The sequence below is a fragment of the Bos indicus x Bos taurus genome, chromosome 9 (assembly GCF_003369695.1).
Source record: "Bos indicus x Bos taurus breed Angus x Brahman F1 hybrid chromosome 9, Bos_hybrid_MaternalHap_v2.0, whole genome shotgun sequence".
NCBI lineage: Eukaryota > Metazoa > Chordata > Mammalia > Artiodactyla > Bovidae > Bos > Bos indicus x Bos taurus.
In genome coordinates, this window is record NC_040084.1 from 9,977,013 (window position 1) to 9,990,444 (window position 13,432).

The 13,432-nt window shown below is 40.3% G+C and overlaps 1 protein-coding gene across 6 annotated transcripts in view; it reads left to right on the forward strand.

The window, feature by feature from the left end:
• SMAP1 (small ArfGAP 1) overlaps positions 1-13,432 on the forward strand; it is a 190,218-nt gene that overhangs the window by 70,341 nt on the left and 106,445 nt on the right. For 4 of the 6 annotated variants that reach the window (XM_027550875.1, XM_027550874.1, XM_027550873.1 and 1 more), the window contains exon 2: positions 207-340. The exons of 1 other annotated variant lie outside the window; for it this stretch is intronic. In XM_027550875.1, coding sequence (XP_027406676.1) covers positions 207-340 — 134 coding nt within the window. Of the gene's footprint in view, positions 1-206; positions 341-12,839; positions 12,961-13,432 lie in introns of those variants that run through there. One more of the 6 variants, XM_027550877.1, reaches the window with a different exon arrangement.

Here is a 13,432-nt window from a genome sequence, read left to right on the forward strand (position 1 = left end):
CTGAAGCGACTTAGCAGCAGCAGCAGCAGCACAACCAAGACAAGTCTTCTTAGCAAGCTGCTGCTGTGCCATTTGAAAATTGGAGCCCGTGAATTCTGTAGCCCTTCGTTATGATTGTATAAAGAACCAGAATGCTTCTTATATGCTGTTATGATATTTTTTTAGTTTTTAATGCTAGCTTTTCTTTGTTTCTTCTCTGTAATCAGGTCCTCGATGGGCTTCCTGGAATATTGGTGTGTTTATTTGCATCAGATGTGCTGGCATCCATAGGAATCTTGGGGTTCATATATCCAGGGTCAAGTCAGTCAACCTAGACCAATGGACACCAGAACAGATCCAGGTAAACATTACCCTACAGAGAAATTATTTAAAATGGATTTAAGAGCTTTACTCCTTCTTGCATCTAAGGATTAACATCGTTCAGTAGTATATTGAAATATGGTGTATGCCACAAATAAAATTTGAGCGTTGACTTGGACTGTCAGTTCACAGATGTTTATTTTTTCTTGGTTCTGTAGTAAAGTCAGTTTTTAATGTAGTTTTCTAAAATGTTGATTTTGAAGTATTTAAAAAAAAATTCTTTTCCTGTGCTGATGAGATTTCGGGTATAATTCCGTAGTCTGTTTTGCTTTGCAGTCAGTAGAGGGCGCCTGAGTAAAGACGAAGAGCAGACCGCCTGTCTGCAGCGCGAAGGGGAAGGAACGGCTTCCTTCTGTGCAGGAGTGGGTGTTCTCCACTCTCAGACAAGTCACAGGAGCTGGAAGACAGCCCATTTAGCCAGTGTTCTTCTCGTGACTGGGCTTGTTTGGAGCAGTTTAGTTTTTTAGAGATAAATTTATACTTTTAAGGACTTGCCATTTTTCCAGTGACAGTATTAAATTTTCAAAATCATACTTTCTAATCCTTTAGGTTAATTGCTAATGTAAAAATGATTATTTCTACTGGTTATATTTATAGTTCACAGTGAAATTGCATGTCTTTTTCTTATGCCCTTTTCAAATTACTTATAGTCAGTATGAAACATAAATATACAAGTGTATGTAGTTGAACCTCAGGGATACACACATATACCTCACAATCATAAAATAAATATAACACACAAATTGACATGGATATGTGAAGTAAGGGTAGAAAGAATAGAATGCTGGGAGAGAGTGATCACTTAAAAAACGTATATAGACTTGGTTAAAGAAAGTACAGCTTCTATACTGAAGACATTTATACCAAAGTAAATACTAGATGTAGCAAAAATTTAAATATTAAAAAACTAAACCTCAAAAATACTCAAAGGAAAAAAATAGAATAGAGATCTTCAGGCCATAAAGTCAAGCATAATTAATTAGTTTAGTCTTAGGTTAGTTTTTTAACTTTTTGTTGGCTAGAATATAAAAGGAAATATGAAACTGTCTTTTCAAGATCCTTGAGAGAATTTACTTAAGGAAGCAGAGCTTTTTGAACATTTCATTTTAAGGCAGTTTTCTTAGTAACATCTCTGTAGTAACTATGGTTACAGATTTTCATGAGATTGTTTCTTAAGTTGTCATCAAGAGAACATGAAGTGTAGCTTGAAATGTCACTTGAGTTTGTAATGGTTGTGAAGATGCAGAACACTCAAGACCAAATGTGTTGCCTTTTTAATGGTTCATTTCAAACCAAGGAGAAAACATGGAATCCCTAGACACTTAAATTCTCCAGAAATATTATTTATTTCAACTAGGCTGTTGAAAGGAGCTGAGTAGCAGGTTCTTTGAGGTGGACAGCTGTTCTTTTCTAGTAGTTTAGGGCATAACTTCCCAACCAGAGCACTGTAGTTTACTGGTTTTCTGGGGGATATGTTATAAAGCAAGATACTGTTTACTAAATATGTAAGGATCTTGAAAGCAATTACTAAGTAGTGTACAGTCTTTGAAGTTATATTTGAACACTTATTTGTATGTCAGCTTCTTCAAATAAGAATTACTGTTTTTGAATGCCAGACTTTTGACGAGTACTTCTCATAGGGACGTGCTGTGTCTTCATAAGCCTCGGGGCGCCTCCTGCAGTTGAGGAGGGTGAGGTTAGAGTGCATGCCTGCGAAGTCAAGTTGAGAAGACAGTGAGGCTCACTTTAAAGAAAAGAAGGGTGGGTCAGCCTAGTCACAAGAACAGGTGAGCCCGCTGGTATTCTTGTGTGGGCCTTGTCAGTGCTTGCAGGCAGAGCCAGAGTTGTTCTTTAAAATCAGTTCTGGACTGCTGTGTACTGAAAAAGAAAGTGGTTGGCAAAGACCCCGAGGCTCCATACTGAGGAGCGCAAGCTTTGTTTTAAGGCAGCTGGTTCCTGAGAGGCCATAGAACAAGGTGACTGAGAAGGCTTTCTGTGGAGTCAGACTCCGGGTAGCGCGGGGCAGTCCTGGCAGGGCGCCTTGCCTTAAGTGCCGCAGTGCCTGTGTCTGAGGGCAGGCCGTCCCAGTGCCCTCTGGTGGGGCTGTGCGGTAATATGGGTGATACGGGCAAAATGTTTGTAACACTGGTGGGCTCACTGGGTATTGAAGCATAGTTGATTTATGGTATTGTGCTCTTTTCAGACTGGCACATCTTGAACACTCCCGTCACGCTGGCTTGTCAGTTACTAGTAGGATTAGTCTGTTTTGTTCGCTGTGCAAGATCCTCAATATTGCTGCTTGGAGGATCTTTCCAGTCTCTTTTTTTTCCTTTGGCCGCTGCCCTATGGCCTATGGGATCTTAATCCAACTTTGGCTTTTTTTTTTTTTTAATTAAAAAAAAAAAAGCATATAAAAAATGAGGTATAATTACGGAGCAAGTACAGATAAAAGTGAGTTTTATGTACCTCGGGAAAGGTCTATACAGTCGTTCACCTGTGTCCTTGGGGACTGGTCCAGGACCCCTTCACATATTGAAATCTGTGGATTCTCAGGTCCTTTACCTAAAATGGTGGAGTTCGAGGATCTGATATTATATATCCATCATATATGTAGTGTCTGTGGGAGTCAGTTTTTAGGGCATCTATCATAGCTGTGTTAGAATTGCTGTATGCTTACTTTTAAAAGAAAATAATTTATCTACCAAAACTTAGTGTGGAAATAGTTATTCACCTTAAATTATAATAATAAATTGTTTTGAATGGTGGTTCATAGATGAAATGTCTTTGATCTTGGGTTTATTTTTGGGTACTTCTCAAATTTTTGGAAAGGATCAATGTGTTATAAAATAAAAGCCATCGTATTTATAAAGTATTCTTTTTAGTTTTGTACTGGTTCATTAATCCGAAGTCTTGATTACCTTTTCCCCTCATTATTTAAAAATTCTTAATTATTCATTTTTCATTGTCTGTATTGAAGGAATTAAAATGAAGAATACACTAAACAGCAAGGCCCTAGTATAACACTATACTCAATATCCTGTAAGAAACCACAATGGAAAAGAATATGAAGAAGAATGTGTGTTTGTGTGTGTGTGTGTGTGTGTGTGTGTAACTGAGTCACTCACTTTGCTGTGTACCAGAAAATAACACTGTAAATCAACTGTACTTTCATTAAAAAATACAATTAAAAAAAAGAAATGAGGATTAGAAAAGAATAAAGTTTCTTGGCTCACTTTGTAGAGAGTTGTGTAAATTGTGCTGCCTAATAAAACATCCCTAGTGAGACTTTGTCTGCATTGGAAAGTATACTCCATGCATTTGGTGTTTTTATTGGTAACTTTAGACCACTTTTCATGGTAACTTTTGGACCACTTTTCGTGGTAACTTTTGGTAACATTTTTCATACTTTATAATCTGTAAGTGTTTTAGTAATATTCTCTCACAAGTTCTTTGTTTTGGACTTACTGGTGACGTTTGTTGATAAGGTGTCAGTACTTGGCATTTTGCAGGGTGGAACACCAAGCACACACGACTGCAGTGTATTCATTTATCAAATATGTCCAGTCTCCTTAGGCTCGGTACGCTTGCCTTCAGCGTTCTGTAGGCACTTTCCTTCCGTGTCTTTATACCTTGCCCCTTTGTGCTATGGCTTTGACCACACTTTGGCCCAGAGGGAGAGGTCTTTGAACTGAGCTCTCCTCACATCATTGTTTACTCTTGCATCAGAAGAACAGAGGCTTTCCTCGCTCTCGCTTTCTGTCCATCCTCCTCTAGCCATCTCTGCTCTGACTTGAGCAGCTGGCTCTATTGTTCTAGGTGCAGAGTGGGGGAAGGTGCTGGTGCTAGTTGTTCTGCCTTTGTTTCCATTCTCAGCTTCCTTTCTGCTTTTCTACCTAATTAAAGAAGTTATATTCATTGGAGGCATCTTTAAATGCTTTCCTCCTCTTTGAAATCTGCTGTCTTGCCCCCTGCCTCCACAAAAGTTTGCTTTGTACCCTTTGACCCTCGACAGACAGCCCTCAACCCCACGATGCTGGTTCACTCACTTGTTCACCTGCGAGCGTTCACCGACTGTTCACAGTGCCAGCCACTGTCCTCCAGGGGCAGCCCTGACCTTCTTGCAGCAGCTGGATTTCTTGAGCAGCGTCTCTCCCTGCTGTCTCACTCCTCTACCTGACTGGCCTCTGCTGACTCGTCTTTACTCCGCCCCTCTGTTGGCTCTGTGCTCATAAAGAGCGCAGTTAACGCTCGTGGCCATGTCCATGCCACCCACGTGGTCCCTGCTTCCCTGACACTCCTCACTGCCTTCTTGAAGCTTTTTCTGTGTAAGAGAATCTACAGTTACTATCCCTCATCCTCTGTTTTGTTTCATTATTTAGTCGCTGTGTTTTTCTCTTTTTTTAAAACTTTTTTTCTGCTTTTCCCTCCTTTTGGAGACTTTATGCAGTTTTGCCTTCAGCCTTTTTGCTCGTTTGTCTTGCTCCCAGGGAAAACTCAGTTACTCTCATGGGTTCAGTTGTTATTTTTCTGTGCACATGATTTTCCCCTCTTTCTAGTAGTGACCTCTTTAAAGTATCAGTTCTTTTAGATTTTCTGTTTGAAACCTTTGGTATTCATGAATTTATCACACCTTAAGAAACCTTGGATATCCTTCAGTTCAGCTTCAGTTCAGTCGCTCAGTTGTGTCCCACTCTTTGTGACCCCATGGACTGCAGCACACCAGGCCTCCCCGTCCACCACCAACTCCCAGAGCCTGCTCAAACTCATGTCCATTGAGTCGGTGATGCCATCCAGCAATCTCCGCCTCTGTCGTTCCCTTCTCCTAACTTTAGTCTTTCTCAGCATCAGGGTCTTTTTCAATGTGAATATCCTTGGCGTGGTAATTGGTAATTTTTCCAAGTATGTTTGGTGAGGCTGGAGTTAGCCCGATAGGTTGATTCCATGGCACTGGAATTTCAGCATGGCTGTACATCATCTATTCATATTTGTGTTTCAAGAACTCTTGTGAAATAATTAAAAATCTTGTTGCTTTGTGAAAAATGCTTTTCATAAAACAAAGAAAGCCAGCTGCTAATACTATGATAGACTTTAAGAGAAAGGAATAGATACAACCAGGCATGGAGTTTTTTTTTGCTAGATAACATGATACATTTGAGTAGAATACAGAGCAGAATATCATTAACCGTTGTTCTTTAACACTATCAATGAAGCCTAGGTGTTTTATACAGAAACAGGAAAAAAGGATTTATTAAACTGTTTCAGTGTTTCAATATGGGAAACTTTGGCCACAGTCATAGGAGTTAATGTGTACACTTAGAAATGTTAAGATTGGTAGGTGTCTGTTTACCTGCCGCGTGATACATCTAAAATGCAAACGGTCATCTGGTTGTCTGGACTGGCTTTCTTTCCTGTGCCTTTGTTTCCCATCAGTTCTTAGTTTTTTCATTGCTTCTGTTGCTTTCCATTTGTTGTCCTTTTCTCCCTGTGTTCCTTTATACTTGTAAAGTTCCAAAAATATAGCCGCCATAGGAAGTCTGACTTAAGCTAGTGTGTATGGGGTTCCAAGGTGATACATGCTGAAACTAGAAGGCAGTACTTTTCAGAGTTCAGACTGTTCCAAACTGAAAAGAATCGCCTTTGGAGAACAGTGAGCTCGCCATCACTGGGCCGGATGCGCACTTGGAGATGTAGGTGGGGTTCAAGCCTTGGATGGCAGGTGAGGAGCAGTTTCAGTGACTGAAGTCTCTTCCATTTTTGGGATTCTTGGGTGGTATGCTCAAATCTTCTTTGGTTGCCACAACAGTTCAAAATCACGATAACAGGTGTGATTCAACTTTTTCCAAGAGTTAAATTCTACCCTAAAGGATAAGACTTTTCTGAAATCTCCAATAATTCAAAAGAATATGACAGGATTCTTGGGTTAAGTCAAAAAGACAGGTTCTAAAAATGTTTTGGATAAACTTTTTTGCTCTTCTTATTTTCTTTCATAAGGAGAAAATCACCAGCTAAATGCATAGAGATTTCTCTGATAACCTTGTCATTCCCAAAGAAACCTACAGTAAGGTAACTTGTGCAGCCTTTAGTTTAATTTATGTCATAACATTAACCTGCTTGTCTTCATTTAAATTTTTGGTTTTTCTTAGAAAAGGATTTTCCCTAAGGAAGCGAAAATCGTGGATTTCTGTTGATCTTCATCAGTAAGCTTTACTGTGTTCTGTCAGCTCAGCTTGCATTCCTAATCTGGCCAAATCAGAGAGAATAGGCAAAAGGGGCTTGATAGTTACTTTAACTACTTCTTTGAAGCTGGAACGACAACTGAAACGACAGGCACTTCTCATGTTGTGGTCATGTTGTGTGCATCTGCAGTGGTAAAATAAGTGTGTACACGATTTCAGAGGTGGGACGTGATAGAGGCTAGGGTGGAAGTGGCTGAGCACACTGAGGAGGTTTTCTCTTCTTCGACTTTCTGACATAGTATGTTTTGGATGAAGTTATAATAAATTTTATTCCTTGAAAGCGTATTGATTTTGTGAAATAAAATGACTTGCGGTTGATGAAACCAGTCTGCTCTGAGCTCCCTCTTCAGTCTTTAATAAAATGGAAACCTGGAACTAGAGTATTGTGGACAGCTGAACCTTAAGTTTCACTTGAATCATGAAGTTGTACAGGTTGGTTTTACTGGGACGGAATCCAAGAATGTATCAGATCAATACAGGCCCTTTCTCTGGGCCTGGTCTTAGCTGTTAGTGAGTAATTAAATTGTCAGTTCATTGCAAAAAAAATGACATTATGACACCACTTTAAGTCTTCAGATGCAGGTGAAATCAGTTATTACGTTTTCCTGGGAGCTCTGCAGGGGAGAAAGATGCATTAAATAAGACATTATTAACACTAATTGTACCTGTTTTTCTTTTTTTTTTAGTAAGGCTATCAGAAAATGTAAAACCCTGTAACTGGCTCATTTCCTGTTTCACAGTGGTGATTAGATGTCTTGTTTGCCTGGAGCCACCGCAGCTCTCTTTTGCTAGATGGTTGCGTGATCTGTCTTTTTTAGTACTTCAGTGTTTGACCTGTCTCTGTCTTGAAACATAGGAGATTTCTTTTAGACAGGAAATGCCTGCATGTGATATGTTCTTTTAGCATGTAGTTTCAAAGTTTTTATTTCAGTGACATTCAAAATTTTTTTTTTATTCCAGTAACTTTTTAAAAATGAAGTTTTTAGTATCCTGTTTCCTTGTTTGAGTTTCCTGTTTCATTGACCCTCTTACCTGTATTTAGGTCTTCATTGCCTGACACTAATATTTGTCACTTTCTCTTAGATACTTTTCATTACTTTTTACTTCCATTAAGTTTTCTTTTTTTCTTCTTTTGCCTGTCCAGAGTTCTACCATTACTTGCTGTGTTTATTTGTTTTGATCTTCTATTTAATTTGATATCCAGTTTTGAATTTTTAAAAAACTTCTAATTCTTTCCTGAGTTATTGTTTTAATTCTGTGTGTTTCTGATTTCTGATTTAGTTGCTCTTTAATAACATCATGTGTCTTTGGACTCATTTATATGTTCTTTGTTATCTTGTATTTATGGCTTTCAGTTTGTTCTGATTAGTAGTCTGTGGCTTTGATCTGTATTCTGGGCATGTTTGTTCTTGTGTGGCTTCACTGTTAGAGACACTGTTCCACATCTTTTTTTTTTTTTTTTTAACTTTACAATATTGTATTGGTTTTGCCATATATCAAAATGAATCTGCCGCAGGTATACATGTGTTCCCCATCCTGAACCCTCCTCCCTCCTCCCTCCCCATACCATCCCTCTGGGTCGTCCCAGTGCACCAGCCCCAAGCATCCTCTTCTGACAACTTTGTATGAGATTTGACCTTGATTATTTTCTGTTGATCATTTTTATGTGACATTGGTTTTTCATTACCTTTAAAAGGCATTAATATTCAAAATAGCTTTTCTAATTACACAGACCTGTCTCTTCAGTTGTTTTCAGGTATTTAAAACATAAAGCCACTTGTTTTCTCCCACTTTTTTCTGAACCTTCTGTTCCTTTATCTCCATGATTCCTGTCCTTCTCCATTTTGAATCATTTCCCAGGAGTTTCTGCTCAATGTGGGGCCCTGTCCTGACGGAGATTTGGTGGTTCTTGTGGGGTCTCTCCGCATTCCCAGCTTCTTGCGCTTCCTTGCTGTTGGGGTGGGTGAAATCCCTCAGCTTCATGTGCCATCTTCCTCTTGGTTCACAGTAATTTCCAGTTTGTACGTCTCCACTGTCTTAGTCTTCTGTTCTCAGACCCACTCAACACCTCATTAGGTGTTGTGGGCATATCTGCTGGTCATTATGCCTCATCCCTACCTAATGGCATCTTGGGATTTGTGGGTTTCTTCCATTACTACCATGCCAGAGAGTGCTCAAACTACCGCACAATTGCACTCATCTCACACGCTAGTAAAGTAATGCTTAAAATTTTCCAAGCCAGGCTGCAGCAATACGTGAAACATGAACTTCCAGATATTCAAGCTGGTTTTAGAAAAGGCAGAGGAACCAGAGATCAAATTGCCAACATCCACTGGGTCATCAAAAAAGCAAGACAGTTCCAGAAAAACATCTATTTCTGCTTTATTAACTATGCCAAAGCCTTTGACTGTGTGGATCGCAATAAACTGTGGAAAATTCTTCAAGAGATGGGAATACCAGACCACCTGACCTGCCTCTTGAGAAACCTATATGCAGGTCAGGAAGCAACAGTCAGAACTGGACATGGAACAACAGACTGGTTCCAAATAGGAAAAGGAGTATGTCAAGGCTGTATATTGTCACCCTGCTTATTTACCTTATATGCAGAGTACATCATGAGAAATGCTGGGCTGGAGGAAGCACAACCTGGAATCAAGATTGCCAGGAGAAATATCAATAACCTCAGATATGCAGATGACACCACCCTTACGGCAGAAAGTGAAGAAGAACTAAAAAGCCTCTTGATGAAAGTGAAAGAGGAGAGTGAAAAAGTTGGCTTAAAGCTCAACATTCATAAAACTTAGATCGTGGCATCTGGTCCCATTACTTCATGGCAAACAGATGGGGAAACAGTGGAAACTGGCTGACTTATTTTGGGGGGCTCCAAAATCACTGCAGATGGTGATTGCAGCCATGAAATTAAAAGACACTTACTCCTTGGAAGGAAAGTTATGACCAACCTAGACAGCATATTCAAAAGCAGAGACATTACTTTGCCAACAAAGGTCCATCTAGTCAAGGCTATGGTTTTTCCAGTGGTCACGTATGGATGTGAAAGTTGGACTGTGAAGAAAGCTGAGTGCCGAAGAATTGATGCTTTTGAATTGTGGTGTTGGAGAAGACTCTCGAGAGTCCCTTGGACTGCAAGGAGATCCAACCAGTCCATCCTAAAGGAGATCAGTCCTGGGTGTTCATTGATAGGACTGATGTTGAAGCTGAAACTCCAATACTTTGGCCACCTGATGTGAAGTGCTGACTCATTTCAAAAGACCCTGATGCTGGGAAAGATTGAGGGCAGGAGGAGAACGGGATGACAGAGGATGAGATGGCTGGATGGCATCACCGACTCAATGGACATGGGTTTGGGTGGACTCCGGGAGTTGGTGATAGACAGGGAGGCCTGGCATGTTGCGTTTCATGGGGTCACAAAGAGTCAGACATGACTGTGACTGAACTGAACTGAACTCCATTACTACATTTCACTAAATATTGTGCGTGGGTTTTGGTTTCTTTAATCTAGTACTTCTTTCTGTGTTTTTGGTTTTTTGCTAAGGAGCTTCTTGCATCTTCAAAAACCATCAGTGCTGTTACAGCATCCCCATGACAAGCAATATTTAGTAGAGTAAAATTGTCATTATAACAGTTAATTTGAAGCACTCCATGATTTAACCACATTTCACCTGTGTGTATTAGAACATTGTTTAACCTCTCAAAATTTTGTGTTTTGCTGTGCTTAGTTGCTCAGTCGTGTCTGACTCTTTGCGACCCTGTAGATAGTAGCCTGCCAGGCTCCTTTGTCCATGGGGATTCTCTGGACAAGAATACTGGAGTGGGTTGCTATGCCCTCTTCTAGGGGATCTTCCCAACCAGGGATTGAACCCAGGTCTCCTGCATTGCAGGCAGATTCTTTACCGTCTGAGTTGTGGAGAATCCCAAGAATACTGGAATAGGTATCCTATCCCTTCTCCAGGAGATCTTTCTGACCCAGGAATTGAACCAGGGTCTCCTGCATTGCAGGCAGATTCTTTACCAGCTGTGCTACCAGGGAAGCCCCTCAAGGTTTTGACCCTTAGATAAATTTCTATAGTGTTGTATAGAATCAGACACATAATAAGCTTTCATTACACAATTCTTGGTACATACTTATTCAAGAGATCCCAGGTCAAGCAACTTTTTTTCTTATTTTATGGGAGGAGTGCTCATTATAGCTCCATCAAGCTGATGAAATGTCTCAAACTGTGGCCTCATGTACATACTGAACTTTTTAAGTTGACTGAGATTCAACTTACACTGACTTCTTGCCAGGGTCATGATATGGTCTGTGTCCTCAGAAGCAGAGCAAGGTGGCAGCACATTGCTGGGTTTATCTTTTACCTGCAGGTGCAGAGGGAAATAAATATGACACTGTCTATAACAACATGTGATCTGTGAAATTCAGTGGAGGGTTTGCATTTTAAACAATCCATTGGAGGAAATTTTTTTAAAAACCCTTTTTTTGAATTTGAATGTGCAAGATTGTGATTTTTCTGTTGATTTTCTTCATTGTTTTTGAGGTTAAACTTTCAACAATATCAGTAATAGAATTTCCTTTTCCTTGTGACTGGCTGTAGTTCTTGCATCAAAGCAGTGAACAAAATGGTGAGATGTTACTTAGTGGAAGTCACTCCTTGATCCCGTTAATTCTGTGCTGGCTACTCTAGGTGGACTGAGAGTATAGCCAAAGGAATCGCAGGCTACCTGAAGATAAGGACATATATCCCAGAGTGGGTGCTCACGCAGGGCAGGAATTTGTTGGGGGGCAGTGAATGAATCCACTGAATTCATTATCTGGGAACACGATTGTTTTGTTTGTTTCGTCACACACAGCAGTTCAGAGTTGCTGCTTGGTGTGACTGGAGAGTGCCTGAGACCAGCAGGTGTGGTGGAAGTCCTGGCCTGGTACTCTGTAGGCTTGGGCTTGGGGTTAGGCTTGCTGGCTCAGAGATCCTCAGCACGCAGAGCATCTTCAGCATGTTCCTTAGGAGTGGCTCCTTTTTTCTGTTTTAAAAAAGTATTACCAGTATCCAGTGATATCGCAAGTTCTAAACATGTCTTTTATTTATTAAAAAATTTTTTTTTTTAATTTAAATTTATTTATTTTAATTGGAGGCTAATTACTTTACAATATTGTATTGGTTTTGCCATACATTAACACGAATCTGCCACGGGTGTACACGTGTTGCCCATCCTGAACCCCCCTCCAACCTCCCTCCCTGTACCATTCATCCCTCTGGGTCATCCCAGGGCACCAGCCCTGAGCAACCAGTATCATGCATTGAACCTGGACTGGCGATTTGCTAAACATGTCTTTTAAATGTCTCATTACTGTTTTTGACATTGACCTTTGTTTATCGGTTTCTAAAAGCATACAACAGTGTGCAGAGGGACTTCTAGGCAGGAAGACAGAAAAGTATGTTGTGTTTGAGAAAGTGAAGTAGAAGAGACTGGTGCGGTTATAGGGGCAGAGGTGAAAGTTGCAGGCTGGGGCTGGTTTGGCCTTGGTCCTGTGAGGGGTGGCTTATGGAGGGACAGCCTCGGGAGCTTGTAATGAGGTCTAAGTTGAAGAGCAGTGTCTAATATCATTTTCTTCTAAGAACGTAAGTTCTTACATGTTCCTGCAGTGGCCTCGGCAGTGGGTGATTGAATCTTGAGCTAAAGCAGTGGTGACAAGGTTGATTCCGGGTAAACGTGCACAGACATGAAAGCGAGAGTCCCTAGTCTTCTGATAGAAGAGGCGAGAGTCCAGATGCCGCCTGCTGGGCCTGAACACCTAGGACCGGAGTAGTGGTTTATTCCTGGACTTCAGGTGGTGTGAATTGCAGAGTAAGCGGAGATGATAAAAGACTGTCATATGAAACTTTTCCAGTTTTGTCACAACAGTGTTTAATTTTACTGCTTAAAAGAAAAGGAATTCATTTTCTGAATTTGTTAGTAGCCAGCCAGTGCTGCAACATATGAATCGTGATCTGAGAAGATCTAGAAATTGTGAAAATTAAGAAAACTGGTACCTCTGATTCCACATCATCATTTAACAATTTTAAGTTTTAAATATGTGTGGTTTACTTACTTTGTTCTTAAAAACAAAGAAACAGAAAGAGATCAGCTCTCCATAAATACAATTTCATGAAAACTGAAGGAATGGACTCTGTATTAAATATTTCCAAAGAGTTCCTGAGACCAAAACTGGTGGCCCTTCTTTTCCAGCAGCTGGAACCCCAAAGATCTTGAAACCAGTCCTGAAAAGCTTGCTTCTATGCAGGAAATCCTGGTGGCTTTTGAGAGGAAGATAGAAAACTATTCTGGAAAATTGCAAGTGGTAGTAGAGGTGAGTCACGGACATGAAGAATCACCAGGGACTGCAAGGGCTCACTTGCTTTGTTTAATTATGAGGTTTAATAAAATATATATATATGTATGTTCAGCTAGGGAAATTTGGAATTTTTAGTCTTTGTGTTCTAAATATGAATAGAAAATAATAGAGCAAGTAATGTTCCCTCTCCCACACAGAACCAAACACGTTGAAATCCTAAGCAAAAACAAGTAATTTGAAATTTCACTGATACCATCTTAAGCAACAGTCATGGAAGTATTGATCCTGGGAAAACATGTGGTAAATAAATGCTGTGTTTATGTTCTGAATGTACTTTGAGAGTCAGATGTTCTTGGGTGGGGTTTTTAAACGTGTTAATTGTACTCACTGAACATCTGTGATGGCTGTTCTCTTGGTGGAGGTGGAGCGCCCAGTGAGGGCGAGCTCCTTGCTCTGCGGGTGCCCTGGCTGAGCGCCCTCCAGATAA